Genomic DNA, 25875 nt, shown 5'->3' with positions numbered 1-25875 from the left:
CCCTATTCCTTCAGCCCCTAATCAAAACACCACCTTTCAATCCCCCTTAAAGTCCCCCAAACCCACAGGCCCCTTATTGGAATGCCCCCTGATTGAGATCCCAGAACCCCCCCGACATGATTCAATGCAACCTGCAGGAGCTAATAACCCCACTACTGTAATGATACATCGTAACTGAGACATTCAAGAGCTGAAGGACGTTGTGTCCGAATTGCCTGATCCCAAAGTCATCGGTGTGTTTAAAAAATTCATAGAACAATTACAGCAGCTGTATGATATGTATAAGCCTAATGCCGCAGAATGGACTCAGGTGCTGTGGAGAAAGCTTGGCACCACATGGGAGACTGTCAATCATGGACAGCATAACGGAAACCCGTGGCAGTGGAACGAGCGCCTCGGGGCCGGGATGAAGGTCCCTTTATTACGCAATGGGAACATGTTAAAATAATATTAAGGACAAGTATAAGAAAGGCAGAGACTGGTCTCTTATCTCGGCTGCCAAACAGAAAAAAAAGAGACAGTAGATGAATGGGCACACTGAATTTAAGAGTTAATGGCAACACACTCCGGCCTTGAAAATCCAGACAACCGAACTAAAACTGCAGTTCCTCTTTTGTTTCCGGACTTAGAAGCGACATTCAAAACAAGGTATCCTGTATTAGATGAGAGGCTGCCGCGTTTGAGGAAGTAAAACGTCACGCAGCGCATGCTGAACAACAGAGCAAGCAGAAAGAGTCAGACACCCAGACAAAGCTGATTGCAGCACAAATGAACTATTACACTGGTGGGGCCACTCCCGGCAGAAGTCGTGGACGTGGAGGATTTTTCCGGGGACAAGGGTGTGGACGGGGACAAGGTAGCGGATATATGTTACCTAATCCAAGTGGATCATCCACTCAGCTGCCTCCCTCCAGATCCAAACGCTACACCATATGCTTGTTACGGGTGTGGTGAAATGGGACACTTCTGCCGCAATTGCCCTCACAAGTGCCCACCCCCTCCTCCACCACCTGAACAATTTGATGTTTCATGGACATAGGAATCCGCAGGGATCCCCAGCCCTTCTCTTCAACTACCTTTGCTCACCCATAATTCAGAGACTGATCCATTATTGACTTTGCTGGCTGGTGAATGGCACTGAAACTGTTTTCCTCGTGGACACAGGAGCCACGCTCAGCCCTTTCGCTGAAGGAGGTCCCTGCCTCAAGAGATTCTTCGAGTTCAGCTGCATTCCAGTGATTCCACTTTAACACACTGATTTCTTTTAAATCAGCTCTGTCCAGTTAACCTCTTAGGAAGGGATCTCATGACAAAACTTTCTCTCTCCATTTCAATGAAATGTTTCCCCACACACCATCCTTCTTAAAGCCCTTCACTCATTTCCCTCCTGCTTGTTTCCCAATCTCCAAGCCCCTGACACCCTATTGCACTGCCCAATATTTCCCTATAGAAGTAGACACCCCTGGCTAGAATCTTTTCTTTCATCAGGTACCTGCCCGAAACCCTTCACATCCCCTGCATTTTCATTTCCCCCACAAAAGCTGCTGCATTTGTACATCTTACATATTCACAGAATATTTTTACCTCATATTTCTTTAGCTAAATCAAGCACTGTCCATTGGGTGGAAATCGGACCATGGGTAGAACAATGTCTTAATAGAACAGACTGGGTACATGTTGCTTCAGGTGTTTTTGATACCTCAGACCATTTAATAACTAAAGTTGTGCTTCAAACTGATTTTTTAGTACATCGTACATTATGCTGCACTTCCCTTTCTGCGTTGTCATTGCAAACTACTTCCCTTCTTGGCTCTCAGCGCTTCCTGACTCTTTGTGGTCTCAGGGTAAAAATGATTATGGAAGGATAGCCCATTGTGAGCCTCTGGTGATCTACCCTAAATCTTCTTTCCGTCCGCATCGTGCCCAGTATCCTCTGTCTCCTGAAGCAGAGGCTGGCATCTCCGCCTACATTCCGATCTTGTGAAGCGCGTGCGATTATTCCAATTAAATATTCTCCAGTTAATTCTCCCATTTTACCTGTAAAAAAGGCTGACGGTTCATGGCGTTTTGTTCAAGACTTACGACAAGTGAATGCTGCAATCTTTCCTAGAGCTCCTATTGTACCTAATCCTTCCACTATTCTTTCTGCAATCCCTCCCTCTGCTCGTTATTTTTCAGTAATTGATTTAGCCAATGCTTTTTTCTCTATCCCCGTACACCCTGACTCGCAATTCTGGTTTGCTTTTACTTTCCAAAGCCCGCCGTTGGACATGGACTGTCATGCCTCAGGGATATACTGAAGCCCCTTGTGTGTATGGACAAGCGCTTGCTCAAAATTTAGAAGGGTTCTGGCCAGACCGGGGTAGTACATTAATACAGTATGTAGATGATATTATGTTATGCAGTACTACTGAAGAAGATTGTGCAAGACACTAAAAACTACTGCAGTTTCTGGGGGACAATGGACATAAAGTTTCAAAGGCTAAATTGCAATTAATTCAAACAACTGTAAAATATTTAGGTCATGACATCACAAATGGAACAAGAGCTCTCTCTAGCGATCGCATTAACACCATTCAAAATCTTCCCAGACCTGTCACAAAACAACAGGTTATGTCTGTATTGGGCATTCTGGGTTACTGCCGGCAATGGATTTTGAATTTCACTGAAAGAGCACAGCCGTTACAAAATTTAGCAAACACCCCTGGCCTTCCTCTTTCTGGTCAGGTGCAATGGTCCGAGCAGGCTGAGAAGGCTCTCTGTGACTTAAAAAATGCACTTTCGGTGGCACCAGCCTTGGGCCTTCGGACTTTTCTCGTCCCTTTACTCTGTTCGTGGACGAAAAGGGGGGATATATGAATGCAGTTTTAACACAATTACATGGGGATAAACAAAGGCCAATAGCTTATTTTTCGAAAAAATTGGATCCTGTGGCCGCAGCACTTCCGCCTTGCCTTAGGGCTGTGGCTGCCACAACAGAAGCTGTGCTAGCCAGTACAGATATAGTGCTCATGAGCCCCTAACAGTAAAGGTGCCTCACGCTGTACATTCCATTTTAGTACAGGCTAAGACCTCCCATCTCACTACTGCTAGGGCAATACACTATCAGAATGTACTCTGTACTTTGTCAAACGTCACAATTGAAAGATGCTCCACTTTAAATCCAGCCACCCTGTTGCCAACAAATAACGACGGCGAACCGCATAATTGCCATACAGAAATAGCAAAGGTTGTAAAGCCTCGAGTAGATCTACAGGAAACACCTTTAGAAATTGGAGAAAATATTTTTGTAGACGGATGTTCTTTGCGATTGGAAAACGGAGCACCCTCAACTAGTTACGCAGTGGTCCAAGGGGACCGCCTGCTGGAAGCAAATCGAATTTCATCAAGTTTAAGTGCACAAGCAGCTGAATTAATAGCGCTCACCCGAGCATGTCAGCTGTCGAAGGAAAAATCATAACAATTTATACAGATTCCAGATATGCCTTTGGAGTCTGCCATGATCATGGGGCATTATGGAAATTAGGGGATTTAAAGACCAGTACTGGCAAGCCCATCCAACATCAAAAGTTAATCGAATCCCTCTTGGAAGCCATAACTAAACCATCAAAACTAGCGATTGTTAAATGTCAAGCTCACACAGGAAAACAGGACCTGTCAGCAAAGGAAATGAATTGGCAGATTACTTTGCTAAAAAGGCTGCATACAGTAACACACCAATCTCTTTATTCCAACAGAGAAATGACAAGGACCCTGATAATCAAATTATTTCTTTACAGAGTGCAGCCACGGACATTGAAAAGAAAAAGTGGTCCAAAGAAGGATCCCTCTCTGATGGAGTCTGGACTCATCAGCAAACTAACAAACCTTTTCTCCCAAAAGCTTCTTTTCCAGGTATGGCAAAATAGCCCATGGCCTCGACCATGCTGGGAAAGATGCCATGGTTCAAGATGTTGAAAACATTGGGAAGCTGTAGGCTTCTCTACATATGCAGAGCAATTCTGTAGACGCTGTGCATTATGTCAAAGTTTAATGTGGAAAAGGCACTCAGGTAAGTCCGCCGTTACTCCTAACCCAATGGGTCCGTTTGAACACCTCCAAATGGATTTTATTGAACTAACACCGTCTAAAGGTTACCGATATTGCCTTGTGATTGTCGATGTGTTCTCCCGATGGGTAGAAGCTTTCCCTTCAAAACGCAATGATGCCAAAACGGTTGCTAAAGCACTAATTAAAGAAATTATTCCAAGATGGGGCATCCCAAAAGTTACAGACAGATAATGGTACTCACTTTGTGAATTCCATTATAAATGAATTGACTACCTGGCTACAGATCAATGTACATCATTACTGCAAATACCATCCACAAAGTGGGGTATTGTGGAACGATGCAATGGCACCCTAAAAGCTAAGCTTGCAAAAATTTGTGAACAAACCAATTTATCCTGGCCAGATGCTTTACCCCTGGCTTTAATGGGATTGAGGGGCGGACACACCGGCAATTGGGGCTATCGCCGTTTGAAATCCTGACCGGACGACCCATGCCCGTTGGCATGGTTATAGGAAATGTGAACCTGCATACCGTGGACAATGATCTTCTCTCTAGTCTTACAGGCCTCCGGCGTCCCTGAAGGAAGTCCACGAGCAGGTTAATCAGGCTTGGAGAACCAGCCCTCCATCTAAGACTCGCCGATTCCCTTGGGCACCTGGATCCTGGTTCGAGACACCCGGAGGAAACATTGGCATCAGCCTAGGTGGAGAGGACCGTTCCAAGTTCTTTGTCCACACCACACGCTGTAAAGGTTGAAGGATTGCCCGCCTGGATTCACGCTTCGCACTGCAAAAGATGGCACCCATAATATACATACTCTTGTTGTTTTTTCTTCCATTATCCACTTCACGGGTGACACTGACTTTCCAGGTTGAGGAAACTGCCTCATTCCAGGTTGACTTTTGTGCAATTGTTCCCTGTACTGGCAGACAGGAGCAATGGGAATGGCCTGACAAATATGTCTGTGTGAGCTACCCGGTTTATGACTCTGACTCAAGTTTTGCTTCATCTGACTCTGAATGTGGCTTCTGGAGTGATGTGTTTGCAAACACAGGACCAAATGACTGGGGTTATGAACCCTGGCAGGCTACTCAGTATGGCCTAAAGACTCGATTCTCTATTTTAAAGGGACATGCCTCTCATGAGTGTGCTAAGAATCAGTGTAACCCATTAATCATTACTCTAAAGAATCCTTCTTTGCATGATTCAGGAACTTATGTCTTAGCTGCATATGCAAGTGGTCATGATCCCGAGGACTTTTCAAATTAAGGTCAAGACACCTGCTCCCTCTCCTCTGTCCCCTTTCCTACTTAGTTTTTGACTACTGCATCAGTGAGGAAAAACCCTAGTTCAGGCTTTGAATCTAACCACCTTAACAAGCACGTTCTTCTCTAGCAACAGTCCCTTTCCCACTATCTAACATTTCTGACCCTACTGGTCTGCCTTGTCTTCTCTACTTATTTACTACGTCCAAAACTTCTATTGATTCCAATTGCGTCGCTTTATCTGTTCTTTTTCCCCCCATTCGTCATATGACTACCCCCATGTTTCAGTCCCACGAAGGAAATTTCACATGTTTTAAATCAAATGGAACTGCTTGGGTAGGAGAATTACCTTCTTCCTTCTGCCCAAACCTTCCATGTCAATTCCACCTCTTTTAATTCCACTCTTTCAAAATTTTTGCTTTCCCAAACTACCCCTAGATCTGATATTTGGTGGATGTGCCGAGGTCAAAACTGTTTGATATCTTGCCTTTCGATTGGTCTGGCACTTGTGCCCCTGTACAGCTAGTTATGCCCTTTCGATTATTATCCTTACCCTCTTCACACTCTCTGTATCACCCCCCTAATTCCCAGCTCTCCACTTCCTTCCGCCGAACCCGTTCCCTCCCAGACTCTTCCTCCAGCTTCTCCCTGCACGGCCCAGGAGTATATATTGATTCTATAGGAGTTCCCAGAGGAGTCCCAGATAAGTTTAAAGCAAGGGATCAGGTAGCAGCTGGATTTGAATCTATCATACCTCAGATTGCCATTAATAAAAACGTTGACTGGATTAATTACTTATATTATAACCAGCAGCGTTTCCTTAATTACTAGAAATGCTATAGAAGGTATTCATGAACAATTAGATCGTACCTCCCTAATGACTTGGCAAAATCGTTTACTTGCTGAGAAAGGTGGAGTATGTGCTATGTTTGGTGATGCTTGTTGTACATATATCCCTAATAATACTGCACCTGATGGGTCCATTACTCGAGCACTAGCCAGCCTAACATCTCTTTCCAATGAACTTGCCACTAACTCAGGCATTTCTGACCCTTGGGATCGATGGTTCATATCCACCTTTGGGTCATGGGGCCAAAGGCTAAAATCAGTATTTATTTCTTTGGCAGTAGTATTCATTGTCCTTTTACTTATCGGATGTTGCATTGTTCCTCTTATTCGCTATATAATATCCAAATATTTCACTGCTTCTATAGCCAAGGCCTATATGCTACACGAGGAACATATGCTCCAAATTGCCTCTTCAGTTTCCTCATCCCTTTCCCCCTCTCCTCCTCCTTCCCCATCCCTTACCTCCGCCTTCTGAATTTTCTTCACTATTTTATCATGCCCAGATTGATAAAAGGGGGGAATGTGGAAAAATAAAAATCAGTTATTGATTTAATCTGGTGTGCGTGACAAGGGCCACGAGAAGTCTGTCTTGCGACAAGTGCAGTTTCTGTTTTCTGTAACGAACAAGAAGTTACAAGTGCCCAACTGATGACCTTTAAAATTGTGTAACTGCTGATCCAAACAAAACTATTGTAAAGATGTAATGTCTTGAAATTCTTGTGCAACTAAAGTCATAAGGTAAAATTTTGCTTAGCATTATAAAGATTTAGGACACCGACACCTGGGCGCAGATGAAGGGCAGGTGTCCTAGGACTGTGCTTCTCTGTCATTCTTACCTTTGCCTGGTGTGTATTAATAAAATATTTTTTACTAACTTTAATTATATCTCTCTGTCTTCAGTCACAAGAAATGACACTAGAGAAAAAGTGTCCACAATATATATATATATATCAAATCAATTGTATTCCTATATTCTGTCCATTCTGTTTATGCTTTCCAAAGCACAGCATTGGTATCTGAGGATATTTAATCATTTGCTTTAATTCTAAAGTAACTAAATTGTTCTTTTACTTGGGCAATTTTTTCAGAGCATACTTTTTTACTTTTACTTGAACATCTAACGGAAGCACCTAAAAGAAGAAGAAGATTTTCCATGTCATATACATTTAATTTTGCTTAGGTCCATTTTTGCCTAACAAACAACACTTCTACCCGAGTCTAATTTTTACTACTCTTCGTATCTCTGAAATGTACCACAGTCTTGTGGTCAGTAATAATGGTGAATAAATACGACCTGACCTGACACGCAGTCTGCACAGTTGCCCACATGCCCCTCTTGTATGTTCACCATTTCTGTTCAGATGCAGTTACATCCTGGATGGCACAGGCCACTATTGTCTCCATTCCAATGTTGTCCACTTTTTTTCCCCACAGGGCTAGCAGGCTAAGGAGTGACGTCTTGAAAGAGAACAGCTCAGAGGAAGACATGTTTCCGTTCAATGTAAGTAGCATTAACCAAGATGTGTCAGCCTCAATGTGTGCAGGTTATTCTCGGAGATTAAGGGGTGTCAGCCTTTAGGTCAGGGTTATATCTGGGGGGCACGTGTGTGTGGTTTGTGCTGAAGTAGTGAGTCCCTGTGTGGAGTGTCGAGGAGTGACAGGCTGTGCAGGCCTCAATCATAAACAGTTCTTAAGTGGGGGACGTTGTGCACCCGATCCTGTTGTGATTCACTCTTAGTTCTAAGATCTTTGACTGTTTTACACTAAGAAGTTCTCAGTAATGCAAATGGTAAATAACTGCCCTAATTCTGATTTTCCTTTTATTATTATAATCCTTAAATCCCCACTTTAAAGAGACCGTTCAGTGCCAGTAATGCACATTTAGCTTCCTCAGCCATTTCACAGCTGGTTTGATCCACGCTGCCTTAAACAATGAGTTGTAATTCAAACTATTCAGATGTCTATTATTACCCGTTCGCTACATTTGTAAAAGAGAAAAATGACCCCAGTTAGCTTAATCCAGTTAAATTATCCCTTGACAGGTGACCACCTGTACTGGATCCTCTCCTCAGATCTGCTCTCCACCAGCTGTGTGTTTTAACCCTCTTAAGATTTGTTTTGTAAAAGTAAACAGGGAACTGGATACTCCATAGGGATATTCTGAATAATGAAGGCAGGAGGCGAGTTTACCCAAATCAAACATATAAAGAGCAAATGGAGATTTGTGATAATTAATATGGATGCAATTAATCAAATGTGTAAGGCATACTGTATAGGGAATACTAAAGGAGGGTGTAACAACAGGGACAGGTAGGGAAGAAGTCAAACAGGCATTGGAAAGAATGAAGAATGGGAAGACAACTGGACTGGAGGGGAATAGTCTGAGGGGGAAGGAACAGATTTGTTATGAGAGCAGATGTCAAAGATCTATGTGAAGAGAAGATGTCAGATCGGCCGAGAGACAGTGGGATTGTGCCTATATACACAGATAGGGAGACATCCGGAATTCTGTTGTGAAGTTCTAGGGGTGTCACATTCAATAAAAAGATGGGAAAGGATAACAGGTAAAAGGGTGAGAAGAAGGTAGGGGGTGCACCGTTTGGGTTTATTGCAGAAAAAGGTATAACAGATTTGATTCTTATCTTCAGACAGATTATGGAAAAGTGTAAAGAGAAACAGAAAGGATAGCTCGTGGTATTTGTAGATTTAGAGATGACATATGATAGAAGTTCCCAGCAAGAAATGTGGGGATATATGATAGATAATGGAGGACCAGAGAAAAATGTAAGAATAGTTAGGGATATGTAAGGGAAAAATAGTGTAGAAGTAACTGCCATTGTGCATTGTGTGCTCTGAGAATATTATAGAAAGCAAAATGGAGCAGCGGAGAAGAGCTATGGAGGACAGAAGCCTAAAGATTAGTGGGAAAAGGGACAGTAAATCTGAGATGTAAGGAACAAAAACAAGATGGAGAAATTAACCTCCATGGAGAAAGGCTTAAAAGGATGGAAACACTCAGATATCTCAAATCAACAATAACAGAGGATGGAGAGCCAAATCTACACAATAAACCAATCAGGTTGGACAAATTGGAAAAAGGGATCAGGAGTGGTATGTGACCGAAGGATCAATGAAAGAGTGAAGGGTAACGTGTATAAAACAGTTAGAGGTCAGAGCAGCCCTGGTGTGTGGAATGAGACAGCTGAGCAATACAAAAAAGTGTGCATGAAAGGAATATGGACATTATAGAAATTAGGATGGTGAGACGGAGAAGTGGAGTAATGAAGGGTAATAAAATCAGGAATGACAGAATCAGACATAGAGTTAAAGAAAACAAAGGAGAGAAGGTTAAAGTGGTATGGGCATGAAGTGAGAAGTGAGAAGAAGAGTTTTGGATATGGAGGTGTTGGGATGAGGGAGAAGAGAATGAGAACAAGAAAGTTTGAGGAAGAAAGGGTAACAGACGAGGAAGATACAACAGACAAGGGCAGAGGAGGCAGGATCGCTAGAGTGGTCTCACACAAAGGTGGGAAAAGCTTTTAGAAGAAGAACAAACTCACAGTATATCAGTTTGTCTAAAAGAGAGATGGAGGATGACTGTACATCTTATATTCTCATGGACCGAAAAGTTGGGGACAAATAAAATAACGAGTGCGCTTAGAGTCTTTAAGCAATCATGGGCGATTATATCTGGGCCTAATACGTTTGTTACAAGCCAGCTAAGTGTGTCTGTTTCAACTTACTGTAGTTACCTGGGGCCTCATGTGTAATGCTGCACATGGAATTCACACTATAACATGGCGTACAGACAAAAGTGGAAATGTGCTGACGCACAAAAAAATTCAGGTGGACAAAACTGTGCGTAAGCCAACTTCCACGCACTTCTGCTCCATAAATCCTGGTCAGCATGAAATGTAACACACGTACACGCACCTGTCACTCCCAGAGTTACACCTCTTTGAATATGCAAATCAACATGAATGGCCCCTTAAGTTCAGCGTTTTGTGAAAAGACAATGGCAAAAGCACTAGGATAAAAGAAGAATTTCAGCAAATGTGAAGTAGAGGCAAGAAAAAATGTACTGTTTGTTGGCTTAAGCAGTGGTAAAAACGATGAAAAGAAGTTGATGGAATAATACAGCAAGGTGGAGATACTAGAAAGTTCAAGTTCAGAAAGTCACACAGTGCCTGAAATAAGAAAATGGTCAGATATCAAAGTCGCTGTGAAAAGGCGAGTCATAGACCACCACTTGAGTGTCACATGGAAGCGTATTAGGGTACAGAGAAAAGAATAAAAATGGGGACACAGTGAAGAAAAAAAGGTTGAAATGTCGACTTTAATCTCGAGATTTCCACTTTAATCTTGTAGTTCATTTTGTCATTAAAGTAGAATGTCGTACACTTCATCAGAGTTTCTCAAATCTCATTGTAACTAAAGTAACACATTAAATGCTTCGTATTCTGTGTGTGAATCACTACGTGCTTCTTAAACAGACTTCTCTTTTGCAGACAGGAGCACACGGGCACTGATCTCCAAACAGAATACGTTACATTCATGATATTACAGCTCTCTGAATATTCTAGAATACTAAGATGTATACTTGATATCATTAGCATGATGAAATGCATTAAATCATGTATTAAACATGGGAACACGGTGGTGTAGTGGTAGCGATGAGCTGGCGCCTTCACCAGGGATTGCTTCGGCCTCCCCAAGATGCTTGCTGGGACATACGACAACCATCGATGAAATAATTTATTGCAGCAATAGTGTGTCTGTCAAACGCATGAACCCCCAATTCCTGTCCTTCAGTTTTCTTTCTCCATGTAACTAATCTCCATACAATAAGCTCAATAATAAATGTCAAACCAGCTGTAAGCATAGAACCCCAATTCTCCAAACCTTTAAGGAATATTGAAATGTCTTTGTAGTACATGTTTAATTATTCCATCCATCTATCCTTCCAGGGTTTTGCCAGTCCCAGAAAGCAAACAGCATGAGGCAGGACTAATCTCTGGATGGGGCACAAGCTCATCACAACGCTGCGCCACAGTGCCTCTACATGTTTAATTATTAACAGTATACTTTATTTACATGAAGTTAATTTATCTGTCTGCAGTGGGTTGGCGCCCTGCCCGGGGTTTGTTTCCTGCCTTGCGCCCTGTGTTGGCTGGGATTGACTCCAGCAGACCCCGTGACCATGTGTTAGGATATAGCAGGTTGGATAATGGATGGATGGATAATCTATCTGTAAAAGTAATATACATTAATCCAACCATCCATTATCCAACCCGCTATATCGTAACATAGGGTCACAGGGGTCTGCTGGAGCCAATCCCAGCCAGCACAGGGCGCAAGGCAGGAAACAAAAAGGGTGCAAGCCCATCGCAGGGCACACGCACACACACCGACACACCAAGCACACACAATAGAGACAATTTAGGATCACCAATCCACCTGACCTACATGTCTTTGGACTGTGGGAGGAAACCCACACAGACACGGGGTGAACATGCAAACTCCACACAGGGAGGACCCGGGAAGCGAACCCAGACAGGTCTCCTAAGTGCGAGGCAGCTTATACATTGATTTCATCATAAAATTATATCAAGCATACAACCTAGTATTCTAACAGCACACAGTGCCAAGAGGACAGCTTTTGGAAATCTAAATCTCTTTAGAAGCAGCCGCTGCTCCACGGCTCTGGAATGTCCTACCAGAGAGCCTGAGAACACAGCAGATTGTGGGCTGTTTTAAAAAACAGCTAAAGACTTTTCTATTTAGGAAAGCTTATTAACAAGAATGCTATAATTATTGTTGTTTTATCTCTGGTTTTATCTTGCCTTGCCTTTGTTTAATCTTTTTATGTTGCACTTTGAGATTTACTGCTAATGTAAAGTGTCTTATAAATAAAATGCATTATTATTATTATTATTAGAAGTCAGTCATCTGTAAATACGTGCTCTCTTCTATTGAATTGAATAGAATTCCTTTATTGTTATTGTATGGTACAATGAGATGAAAATCCTCCATAAAATTATCTTCCTATAAAATGATAAAATAACAATACTAATACTAATAATACAATAGAAAACAATGAAAAATATACAATATGAAAGCATAAGCAAGTACAATATATATATAGTACAGATGGTACAAATGGCTCATAAAATGGCTCAGGATGTGTAATATTACAGCTGCAGTTCAAGTTTACAGTGAGGTGAATTTACTTAGAAGTCCAAACAGTTTTACTGGGAGCTCTTACAGGACGGACTGACTGAGTGTGTTTGTAGCTCTTGGGATGAAATTGTTTCTGAAATTCGAGGTCCAGTGAGGCACAGCTCTAAAGCGTTTGCTGGATGGGAGAAGTTCAAGTAGACATGGCTGACTGGAATCCATGCAAATGCTGGTGGCTTTCCTGAGTCAGTGTATGCTATAAATGTCCTTCAGAGAGTGAAGTGGTCTCCTGATAATCCTCTGCACTCTCGATACAAGACGCTGTAGAGCTTTACAATCAACTGATGTAGAGCTATGTATACATACTCAGACACAATGGGTTAAAATATGAGTGTAACAACGCTAAAGCAGTTATGATATTTGGAATAGTTTGTAACAATATAATGGTGCACGGAATAGCCAATCAGGCACCTTAAATTAATAAATGATATGCAACATGGAGATGAATCTGAGAAAGACAGAGGAAACCACACAGGAAGAGTAGCAATGCTTTGATGCTGAGTGCCACCAGTTTGCAAAACCGTGCAGAAAACATACGTATATATGGGGTGGGGGGGTGTTGGCATGATAATGTGCGTGGTTTTATGCCAAGTTTATTTTTTATTCATCGCGATGCGAGCATGGAAATGGGCATACACACCATTTATACATGAGGCCCCCTATGGTGCGAGACACTTGTTGGCCCTTTGAAGGACTGTTGGTTTCTTCAGTGCCTACTTCATCAGTTGCTCCTCTCACCTCACAGGTCTTGTACAGCTTCATGTGCTCCCACCTGCATATACTGACCACCAGTCTGGTGCAGAGTGTTATGTCCATTCCTCCATCTCTTACACAATCTCATCACTTTGTATGCAGACAAAGCTGTGATTTCAAACATCTCTTTGTTTGAAGACAGCAGGATTTACCATTGCATGAGTTAAGAGCACCTCACGCTTTCCACATAAGTTGTGAATAACAAAGTAAAACACTATTAACAGTGTATAGAAGAGTGACACCAGACTTAAGAGCCACAATAAGCAAGAACTTTTTCAAACATGTAACTTCATTTTAGTTGATAGAAAACAAAAAATAGCAGCAGTGGCAGGAGTCCCTTGGACGTCTCAAATGACTTTGAGATGTGGAGTTGAGGTTGGCTCAGTGCAGATACACGATGAAAATATTCAAAAATGGGTGGAGTGGAACTAAAACCATTAGTGTTAGGGTTAGGCTTAGGGTTAGGGTACAGAGCCCTTTACTTTGTTTTGTTTATAGTTTAGTTGTTAATTTAAGATCCGGTGGGGAGCAAGAAGGGACAATGGGTTGGGTTGTTTTTAATGATTTATATGTTAACGCTTTTCCTTTTTCAAATTCTTTGCTAACATTTGTATAACAACAGCACTGTAATGAATGTCTATTTGTTTCTCCCCTTGTTTGTTTTTTCATTTGTTTTTCCTCTTCAGAATGAGTGATATGGTAATTAATGAGGTGTGTGATTCTGAGGAGTTCACACAGTGTCACCTGTCACCATGACCCTTAGTTCTTGCCTGTCTCTTTTCACTAGGAATTAACTGAAAACCCCAGGAGAGGTAGAAGATCCCCTTCATCACCAAGACCCGGTGAGTTCCATCACTCCAGGCGCCTTCATTTTGGACTTGCCAAGTCACATTTCTGTGTCAGCAGCAGCTGAATTTAGAGCTGCTAACTCTGCTCACCTTTCTAAAAACTGTCAATGTTTTGGGATGAGTTTCATGTGGCTGTCCTGTTAAGTTGTGACTTTTCATGAACGTCAATATTAACAGGTAAACTTTTATTTGATTCACTATTGCAGCGTATGTGCAGCCATGGATGTCTCCTCCTTCCCAATTGATGGACCAGCCATGGAGGGAACAGACGTTCAGCAGATTGTGAGTATCTGCCTGCATACTCTGCCCCCTCATTATAGATAGATAGATAGATCGATATGAAAGGCACTATATAATAATAATAGATAGATAGATCGATCGATAGATCGATATGAAAGGCACTATATAATAATAATAGATAGATAGATCGATAGATCGATATGAAAGGCACCATATAATAATAATAATACATAGATAGATAGGTAGATAGATACTTTATTAATCCCAAGGGGAAATTCCCTTACTCCAGCAGCAGCATACTGATAAAAGACAATATTAAATTAAAGAGTGACAACAATGCAGGTATAACAGACAGACAATAACTTGGTGTAATGTTAATGTTTACGCCCCTGGGTGGAATTGAAGAGTCGCATAGTGTGGGGTCTCCTCAGTCTGTCAGTGGAGCAGGACGGTAACAGCAGTCTTTTGCTGAAGCTGCTCATTATTCCTTTTGTTCAGCTTTTCACGATCTGCCTGACTCTTATATAGTGCCTTTCATTATCTGTATGTCTAATAAGCTGACTTCTCTTTGCTATTCAGAGATGTTCACTGCTGCCACAAGGAGTTTTGTTTGCCTAATTTTAATTCACATGCTTCTCAAGAATTTTCATTTATTTTTAGCTTCTTTTAATTAATCAGAAAGCAATTAATAAGGAGTCACAAATAATAAACAGAGACAACAGTTAGTCAAATATACTGGGGATCCATCCATCTTCTTGTGTGTTTATTGTTAAAATGGTACCATTAAAAACATAAACTGACAAAAAATAAATAGAAAAGGACATTTTTAACTGATATTTCCTGATTGTTTCCCATAAGAGTAAAGAATACTGACTTAAAGAAATTCTGATGCAGTGAAGGATTATGGGTACAAGGAGTCCAATGTCCAATTTACATGGCAGTTTTGAGAAATCCCACCTGAGAAAGTAGCTGAGCCAGAAGCCTGCAGCCTCACGTCAAGATGTCTGCCTGGCACCCAAGGGCATGGTCAAGACTCTGCTGAGATTCTATCTGCTAGTCAGTTTGAGTAAACTGAAGTAAATAAAATAGAATTAATGAGGTGAATAATCACATAAAACAGTACAGTGATCCCAAATCCACAGGAGGACTAGGCTGACACAGAGTAAGTCTGTGGGGTTTCACAAGACTCTGGCAGCATTGTTTTGAGATTCCGGCCCGTGGTGACACGATTGCATCACACAGGTTTTTTTTTTTTTGATTTGTCAGCTGTTCATGTCATGAAGAAATCTTCAGAAAAAAACAAGCAGATAATTCAGATAGAAATTCAGAATTTTGACTTTATTGCAGAACAAAGGAACCCATTGCAGAGCACATAAAGCCGTCTCAGTTGATGAAGTGAGCCCAGTGGGTTGGGTGCGGCTCATTTTTATTTCATTTCTAAACACAAAACAGCTCTGTTTCATATATTTTCTGATCACCCACTTTACAGGTTATTTCATAACAGTGACCTTGTGCTGTACCTGTTTTCATAACAATTACCTCACCTTGGAAACTCCTTTCCCCTCATAATCATCATCTTTTCATGGCAATCATTAGGACTCGAAGGTCATGTTTACCGTCTGGCCCAGAGATGACCATCACCTGATCATCGTTTACATTCCTCACATTCCTAATCTCGAGCTAATATAACATTCATTAATCCTCTTTATAAAGTTGGATCCAGGATGACCCACATATGAGAAACTGAACATCTCCATTAATACAGTAATTGCTTGTTGCACCAGCATCCTGTAAGGCTAAAATCATAGGCAGCTGTGCTGGTAAGCGCAGTGCGCATCTTCACTGATGAGGGCAAAGCTGCTGGAGCTGGAAACAGGCAGGTGGGCATAAGCAGGCAAGAACAGTTCTTCCTGACAGCTTGGAAGAAGACAAACATACAAGCTTGTACTTATTTACTTACCTTTAGATTCTTATATGGCTCAAAGCCAGCTGATATGAGATGTTTTGCTTTAAGTTGATTAATTAAGATATTGATTCATTAGGAAGCATTGCTATTGTGACGTTTGTTAAGATGGGAAAATGCTTAAGTATTCATTATTTCGATTTTTGTAAACTGTTATGTTCAAATATGCTTGCTTTGTGCTATTTGTCCTTCCTGAGCACCTTACAGTGGCTGTTCCCAAAGTAAGTAGTGCGTCTGCCACAAACACATGCAGCAAAGTTCATCCCTCTTGTTTCAGCCTATGGTAGCATAGCTGGTAAGTTTAAATATGTATCATTTTACTGTTCTGTGCTGCTACTTTTAGTTTTAAGGCTGTCACCAAACCATTTTGTTATTTGTGTGCTGAATATGATGTTTCTTTACTTGAAGTTTCAAACCTGCTCTTTCTTAATAAACTGGAGATTTGCACGCCTCGTGTCAAGCCGGTCTCTGAGTTGTTATATTGATAAACGGAGAAGTTTAGCTTCCTGAATATCTATCGCTTCTTAATAGTGAGGTCAGAACAGACATATGGACTTAAATGCTATCTAAACATTAGAACCCTCGAGACGAGAACAGGCCATTCAGCCCAACAAAGCTCGCCAGTTCTAAATGCTGAGAGCCCCTGTGTGCTAACTTTGGCCTGGCCTGTACATGTGAGTGGATTTATAAAATAATTGTACAGAGCACAGTGACATTAAACTTATATTCTTATTACAGATGTAGAGGTGGTCCACTCCTACAAGTACTTGGGGTCTAAATTAGAACATTTGAATAATCTAGATGAGGTCATTCAGCCCAACAAAGCCCGCCAGTCCTCTCCACTTATTTCTTCCAAAAAAACATCAATTCAAGTTTTGAAAGTCCCTAACGTCTTACTGTCTACCACACTACTTGGTCACTTATTCCAAGTGTCTATCATTCTTTGTGTAAAAAAACTTCCTAATGTTTGTGTGAAATTTACCCTTAACAAGTTTCCAACTGTGTTCCCGTGTTCTTGATGAACTCATTTTAAAATACAAGTCTCGATCCACTGTACTAATTCCCTTCATCATTTTAAACACTTCAATCAGGTCTCCTCTTCATCTTCTTTTTCTTAAACTGTAAAGGCTCAGCTCTTTTAATCTTTCCTCATAACTCATCCCCTGTAGCCCTGAATCAGCCTAGTCGCTCTTCTCTGGACCTTTTCTAGTGCTGCTATGTCCTTTTTGTAGCCTGGAGACCAAAACTGCACCCAGGACTCCAGATGAGGCCTCACCAGTGGGTTATAAAGCTTGAACAGAACCTTCTTGGAGTTGTACTCCACTGTTTTGTCTTGGCAGAGTTATATTTTATTTTACACTACTTTCCCCTTTTATTTTATTAATGTGTAGCCTTTGTCAGAATGCCTCAGATCTCACAGACTTACCACTCTTTATAAGGTACTAGCAAAATACCCGCGCTTCGCAGTGGAGAAGAAGTGTGTTAAGAAATTAATGAAAAAGAAAAGGAAACATTTCAAAAATAACGTAACATGATTGTCAAAGTAATTGTTTTGTCACTGTTATGAGTGTTGCTGTCATATATTTTATATATTTATATATATCCACACACATATATAAACATATATACACACATACATACACACACATATATATATATATACATATTGTGAAGTATAGCGGCCCGGACACACACAGGCGGACACCGTTTTATCCATCACACCATGTTTATTTACAATATTTACAAAAGTGCACCGCCACCAACCCCCCAGTTCCCCAAAGTCTAGGCTCTCACTAGCCACTGTCTTTTAAACACAACACACTCGGGCCTCTCCTCGCCTCCACTGCCACGACCTTGTCCTCCTCCTCCTTCGACTCCAGCCTTGATTGCAGGGCGGTGGCTCCTTAAGTAGGTGGCTGATTGGTGACCACACCCAGCCACCTGCCACAATATACACATATACATATATACATATACATATCTACATATATACATACACACATATATATATATATACACACACACATACATCCACATATATATACATATCTACATATATATATATATACACATATATATGGTTGAAATAGTTTTTACTGTCAAATAATGCAAATAGTACGCGACATGTGTTTCGCCCTAATTCTGGGCTCATCAGGCGTACACACTCACTGCACTCCCTCTCGGGAATCAAACCTCGGGCGTCAGCGGCGAAGCCTCTTACGTTGCGCCACGGCGTGTGGTTCGTTTATTTGACAGTATGTAGATCGGGGTAATTACATTCAATGCATTCACAGTCTGAATCACAATCCGATTGTATGGGTGGTTATCTACCAGGTAACGCTTGTGGTTGGTCAGCAAGTCTGCTAACGTCCGCCACGGTGCCCTCTTTCAGTTGCGAGAAGTAGATCATAGAATGGTTGAAATAGTTTTTACTGTCAAATAATGCAAAAGATTACGCGACACGTGTTTCGCCCTAATTCTGGGCTCATCAGGCGTACACACTCACTGCACTGCCTCTCGGGAATCGAACCTTGGGTGTCAGCTTCAGAGGTGAAGCCTATTACGTTGCACCACGACGTGTGGTTCGTTTATTTGACAGTATGTAGATCGGGGTAATTACATTCAAGAAGCAGCCAGAGGTAAAGCAAGGAAGACTTCGTAATAAGGACGGTTTGGTGCACGTAGAAGGTGTAACAATAAGATTGTTAAGCCTTATGATAATGTTCTCGCACGGAGGATTTAGAGATGCACTGGGAGAAGTATAATCTGAACCTCTCTACAGTTTCGTTTATTTTCGGGTTGTAATGTTCATCAAATTTACGGATCATCTGGTCCATTGGCGGACCATGCATCTCACACCTAGGCCTTCAGTAGTGCGCCGTCTGAATCAACCCGCCCCTCAAAAACTAATTTATGGTTATAAAAACCATCTTAATATGCAGAAATACAATATGAAGAGCCGCTGCATCACAGATAGGTAACTCCTGTAGCCACAATAAATGCCTTTATTGAATAGACAAACCAGGGGTGAACAAGTTCCTTTCTACTGCAGCCACAAAAGCGACGCACATAAAAAACATCAATAATAACTCATAAACTTGCAATATTATTTAGGAAAATCGCAACATTTTAATCTCCAAAAATTCGGATTATTTGTAAACAAAATCCATCCTCCTCTCTTTCCTCAAAAACAGTTCAATTACTCTGTTGAACGGATTATCCATGCGCTTCAGTTCCATCAAAAAGTCCCTTTCTATCGCCATCGAAGCTTATGCTGAAAGTCGAACCTGACCTGTCATATTTCTGGCATAAGTTTGAATTCGCTTTAGGGCTGAAAATATCCGCTCGACAGAAGCAGTGTACACAGGAATGGTCACCGCCAAATATACCAATTTGAACAGCTGCCCCATGATCTCATTCAGATTTTTCTGATGAAGGAAGTCAAGGAGATCAGTGGGAGATTCTCCTGCAAAATCATCCATGGCATACATTACAGTCAGTTCTGTTTTTAGCCGAGACAGATCAAAAACTGCCCCGTCGCTCTTGTGTTAAACTGGAGAAGGCTGCATGTAGGAAATTTTTCTTGTATTCCCGAAACTTCTGGGGGTCGAGGAGCATGACAAACATCAGTTTTTCGTGGTCTTGAAATCTGGTCTGTGTCTGGCAAATAATATTGTCCAGAATCCTGCCATGGAGTTGGAGGTAGTGCGCGCAAGGATCTTGCACTCGGAGCACTGGCGGTGCGTTCAGTGGCCTCGTAGAGTTCCTCATATCGGCTTCTATCCAATCAATGGGTCTGAATACGGTGACGTTGCCGTACGTCTGCTAGAGGGCCCTAATGACACCAACTCAAAATCTGATTAGTTGAAGCAACAGGTTAATCGACATTTATTAGTTAGAGGGCCTGCAGAACAGATTGTGAAGGCCTCTCTGCCTGGCAACAAATGATGGCTGAAATGTGATTGGTTAAATGCTTTAATACGAAAATATCAGTCAGTCAGTCAGTCAGTCAGTGAGGCTTTGCCTTTTATTAGTATAAATTATAGTATATAACTTCTCCCTACTTTCCCTTCTACATCTATAACCTCAGGCAATTAGGTGTAGTAAAAGACAAGCAGGAGTTAAGTTACAATTTAAACAATGTATCTATACTAATAAAAGGAAAAGCCCACACTGACTGACTGACTAACTGACTCACTCACTCACTCACTCATCACTAATTCTCCAACTTCCCATGTAGGTGGAAGGCTGAAATTTGGCAGGCTCATTCCTTACAGCTTACTTACAAAAGTTAAGCAGGTTTCATTTTGAAATTCTACGTGTAAAGTCATAACTGGAACCTACTTTCGTCCATATATACGGCTATAGCCTGCAGCTCAGTCGCCGTGTGAGGTGGAGTTGCATCTCTCATCATCACGCCTCCCACGTAATTGAGTGCCTGCCCATATAAGGTAAATATTCGCGGGTAAAGGAATGTGCTTAGCATATTCATAAGTGCAGCTACTGTGGAAACCCTCTGACGCTGAACAAGCCTTTGTACACATATTAATACGAAAGCAAGATGTAAAGCTTAACTTTAAATTAGGTTCATAGACACGTTGCTGCTGCCATTTTTCATGCCTAAGACGAATACAATATTCGCGAGATACAACTTTTAAGTGCCAGGTCTGAGCTAACATTAAATAAAGCCGTGGACATTGCGAGATCGCACGAGATAGCACAAGCACAGCTGAGAAGCTTCGATGCATGTACTCCGAGGGGCTCACGTGAACTGGCTTTGCAGGACTGGGACTGTTAAATTAAGTTCATAGACACACTACCGCTAAATATTCACAGGCAAATCCACAACTTAATACCGGGAATGCCTGTTAAACATCTTAGATTCACGCGTACCGATTTGGGTAGTGAACACTTTGATGAATGAAACCTGTTATCTTTACAACGGTTGACAAACACGAAATATAACTTGAACACAACACATCCTCCAAATACAAACCTGATTGAAAGAAATAATGATAATCAAATCCTTCATGACAGCAACACTCATAACAGTCACAAAACAATTACATTGACAATCATGTTACATTATTTTTACAATGTTTCCTTTTTTTTTTTTATAACTTCTTTAACACACTACTTCTCCGCTGCAAAGCACAGATATTTTGCTAGTTATTTATAATATTCATAAATAATAACAATATGCAGAGTACATTTGAATATTGGCAACCATACAACCTGATAAATGCAGACGTGTAGTTTCAGGCGGCACGCAGACTTGTTAAAATGTCTCTAGTTAAGTCCTCATTTGTGGTCAGCTCTCTTCAGAACAGGCCGCATGCCTGTCTCAGTATGGCTGCCGAGCTGTGCTCTTCATTGTGTTGTCCTTTTCAGTTCATGCATCAGTTTGGTAAGAGAGAGAGAGTGAGGGAGTGAGCAAATGTACAGGTTTTCTGTCCAACCCCTACAGCCAATAGGATGTCATGGTACTTAAAGGCTTCTGATACAAGCCAGTTCCAAACAGCAATAATTCAGACCAAAGGGGGAATTAAACACCTCCACACCTGCCCCCAAAACCAATTGTTTAAGGTAAAGCTTGGCAGTTGTGTAGCCTGGCTTTCCTGTGGGGACTTGAGAGAGAAACTTTAGCAGAGAAACACTTGAAAAACTGGTTTGAGGCGCTTCCCCCAATTCCTGTCATAAAATTCAAAGAGACTCAGTCCTGGTCGGGAGGTTGTAAACATGGATGCTTCTCACTAATGTAACACTAAATTATATTGCTTTGCCTAAGTTACAAATAAAGACGTACAAAATATTTATCAAGTTGTATGCAAAATCTCACATCACAACACTCCACCCCGATAAATCTTTTGTACAATGTCTTTAGAATTAAATTGTTCGAAGAGTCTGTTGCCCAACTTGTGCTTTGATTTGCAGTATTTGCTCTCCCAGTGTTAAAAGTTTGTCCATTACATATCTTCTTTATTTCAAAGACAATCTGAAGAACTTGGAAGCGCTCCTGATGACTTGTATCTGCTCCGGCTTGCTTCAACTGTTTCTTTAGCTTTCTGCAGTCTTCATACGTCATCAGATTTGGTGGTTCAAAATGAGACAAGTCCACACCTTCCACTAAACTAGCTCACTGAAATTTAAATCTATTATGTGAATTCTTTTCTTAATCTGTGCTGGTTTTGTGTCTAACTGCTAATTAGACCCCTGTCCCAAACTATCTGTTTAAGCACATGCAGCTGTACAATTAACTTCAAAATTTGAAAGGTAACATGCCACAGGTGCCAATACAACCACTACTGCCCAAGTGAGAGCACATGTGCCACTGCATCAACTGTTCACAAACCAACATTTGTGGCCCCTCGTCATGCATTTGGGGTTGACTTAGTTGCCTCTTGTGCTTTTCTACCCATGGTGCAACCCTTGATTGCCATCAGCCTTTACCAGTTTAGGCTGGCATCACCACCATGAGACATCACAGCTATGCAACTCTCATCATTCCCCCCGTAGGCCACCCCTAGAGTTGTTTGCTCACCATATGAATACTCGTTGTGCTAAACACCTCCGTTCAGAATTGGCCCACTGATCCTCTGCTTGTACCACAGCCAACAATCTCAGCAGGGCTTCCATATTTTCCCAGTTAGACTATACCTAAACATCAGAGCCCATATGACTTATAAATGTACCAGCTGCACCTGCTTTCCTGAAAAGTTCACCGATTTTCTTAGTATACCTTTTCTGTAATAATAGTGTTAATTATATTAATTATCCTACTTAATTAATACCCAGAATGTATATGTTATGAGCCCAAAATGAATGCCCTTATTCTTGGCATTCCTAGCTGGTTTGTTCAGTTTCCACTCCTTGGAATATAAACTTGCTGCAGTAATGAACAAACCCTTTGTTTTAAACTGTAGCTATTGTAAGTGGCCTTATTGTTATGTGACTTGTGGACTTGTTACTCACTTAAACCCCAATAAGTGACTTTTTCTTGCTGTCTCTTCAGTTCTTCTTCATGTCTTTGTCTTTAGTCTTCTTCTTGTTGTCTTTGTCGTCTTTTCTTATCTTCTTTTCCACTGTTTAGGCAGGTCTGCAAAATGGAAGGTGACAAAGCATTTTCTGTCCATCTCATCTTCTAGGTTGTCGACTTGGTGCCAACACTCAAACTTTACTTCTGAGCATTCATTGGAACAGCTTGGCCGCTGGTGCCACTCCACTCCAATGCTTTAGTGGTAACCCGACCTCCTGCATGGATTTTACTCTGCTAATTGCCTTCACTATTTACTACCTGCACCAACCCAAAGTCCGTAAAATCTTAGAATAGAAGTAGCACAAAGGAGCAAAAGGTCGGGAAATTGAAACAGAAAGAACTATTTTCCTTTTCTGTCTTCCTGTGCTACCCTTCTATTTTTTTTAATTGCCTGTGTGTCCTTTTTTATTGTATGGTAACTGCTACCTGAAACCTCTCCAGAATCCAAGTGCCAGATCCAGCATTTCTCCTAAAACTGACTTGTGTTCTTTACTCAAGACCAGCTCACTTTCTCCATTTTATTGCATGGAGTTCCATAGGCTGTCTTTTTAAACAACTGGTTAGTCAGGTTTTGAATTACTGAACCTAAGTGTGTCTGCTTTTTAATTACTGGCCGGCCTAGCAGAGTTGTTCGGACCTTCACACCCCTGTGCATTCCTGGCTTGTTGGCTAAGTTTGTGAACCTTCCTGCTGCACTTTCCACCATCCTTTGTTCTTGGCTTGTCCTGTTTCATTCAAACCAACTTCTAAACTGGTGCACTTTCTTTCCAACTCAGCCATTCTTCCACTAGCACTTTCAGACCTTTCACACACAAGCACTCGGATTTCTTTTATTTCCACTGCTCCTTGCTTTAATTGCACACTTTCTTCACTCAGTATCCTTATTCCATTATCCAGTTCATGTCCTTCAGTCAACAATTGTCATTCAAACTCACCAGCTCCTCTGCCTTCCATCTGATTTCTTTGTCCTAAATCAAATTTCAATGCAGAACTCGTTACCTTTCCTAACAATGGTGAAGTATCTATGGGTGTAGCATGTTCTTTAAATACTGGACAGACCTCAGAATCACCTGGAGAGTAATGGAAGGAAACACTCTTGCTGTTTTCCCTTCCTTTCATCTCTCTCCTTTTCCTCACACTCACATTCCCACTCTTTATCTGAGCATTCATCTGTCTCATGTAAGTCACCCACCCATGTTTTAGGGTTCCAGTCCGATCCGGTTACTACTGCCCTAACTTTCACCACGGGTGGTTTTCTCTCCTTGTTTCCCCTGCTTTCACTGTTTTCCACTTCAGCAGTGGGTGTCCTACATGCTAACACTTCACATTCTTCACACCAACTGTTACATCTCTCACAACTTTCACACAACATTCCATTTTCACTTTTATTCACTTTGCTATTTTCTTTTTCAAACTGATCTTCCTTATTACCAATAATACAAGCTAGTAAACCTCTTATAACAGCAGCTGTCTCCTTTACACCTGATCTCTGTTTTCCAACTTTGAATCCTTCCAGGCCCCTCCATTTTGTGTCATGCTTAGCTCAGCTTCTGCTTTCTCTACCTGCACTACAGGTTTCCATTTCTTAGCTTTAGCCTGCTTGCCCGTGCCTCTCTCTGGTGTCACATGGGTGTCCCCTTGGCCTGGTCCAGCCACTCGAGTCCTCAACAATGAGGGTCCTGCAAGCCGGATCACCGTCAGGGCTGTAGTGCCGTAACTGTCGCTCCCTCACAATGCAGGTAATGTGCCTCATTCGGGACTCCAATGGTGACTTTATGTTTCAGAATATTTAGATGTCCTCTAATTGAGTGTTTTTTTTTTTCTCATACGACTGTATTGCTGTACTTTTTCATGTGATTATTCATTTTTAAATTCTTATTTCATTTTATTTATTTTGACACACAAATGGTATTCCATACTTGGGGTCACTTAGAGGCCTGGCCTATTTGTCATTATTTTATTCCCACTGTGACTCTCACCAGGATGAACAGATAAAATGTGAAGTTCAGGGAGCCGACTGCACTCTGAACGATCAAACGTATCAAAGGCAGCTCTGAGCACTCCGTGTAACATTTGACTTTTCTCGCCCAGCACCATTGGCTCCTCTTCTTTGTTGCTTCAGCCAGTCGCCACTGGTGTCTGTAACTTGTCACCTCTTTCTGTAACTCTGAACAGGCTGAGTATCTGAAGGTACTTTGTAAGTCAGCGTTTCTCAACCTTTAAGTATTTGCGACCTGAGTTTTAATCGCACCCCAATAACGTTTTTCTGAAAAGAGCCCACTAATACCAATTTGTTCTTTTTTAATGAATGATATATCATAGATGCACATTTTATTATACCTACTTAACTTTTATCGACATTTATCTAACTCTGTATTTATTTTTCTAGTATCAAAATGTAGTTTAAGTTCATTTGTTTTGGTTTCAATAGATGGATTTTTCATATTTTTGATTCTTGTTTTCTTTTTTTCACCGCCCCACAGTTTGAGAACCACTGTTGTAAGTGTTGAATAACTGACACTGAAATTTTCATTTTGAGAATTGACAGAACGATGGGAGGGCAGCATGGCCGGCTCTGGTCTGTGGGTGCTAAAGTGACAAACATGAGTGGGTATCTTTGAAATGAAGTATCT

At 41.4% G+C, this 25875-nt stretch overlaps 1 protein-coding gene across 1 annotated transcript in view; it reads left to right on the top strand.

The window, feature by feature from the left end:
* LOC120515057 (interferon-induced protein 44-like) overlaps nucleotides 1-25875 on the top strand; it is a 44476-nt gene that overhangs the window by 4245 nt on the left and 14356 nt on the right. Inside the window, exons 2-4 of the mRNA XM_039735770.1 lie at nucleotides 7600-7666; nucleotides 13943-13997; nucleotides 14210-14285. Of these exons, the coding sequence (XP_039591704.1) occupies nucleotides 7600-7666; nucleotides 13943-13997; nucleotides 14210-14285 (198 nt within the window). The remainder of the gene's footprint in view (nucleotides 1-7599; nucleotides 7667-13942; nucleotides 13998-14209; nucleotides 14286-25875) is intronic.

The sequence above is a fragment of the Polypterus senegalus genome, chromosome 14 (assembly GCF_016835505.1).
Source record: "Polypterus senegalus isolate Bchr_013 chromosome 14, ASM1683550v1, whole genome shotgun sequence".
Lineage (NCBI taxonomy): Eukaryota > Metazoa > Chordata > Cladistia > Polypteriformes > Polypteridae > Polypterus > Polypterus senegalus.
This window is presented reverse-complemented; position numbering and strand designations above follow the sequence as displayed.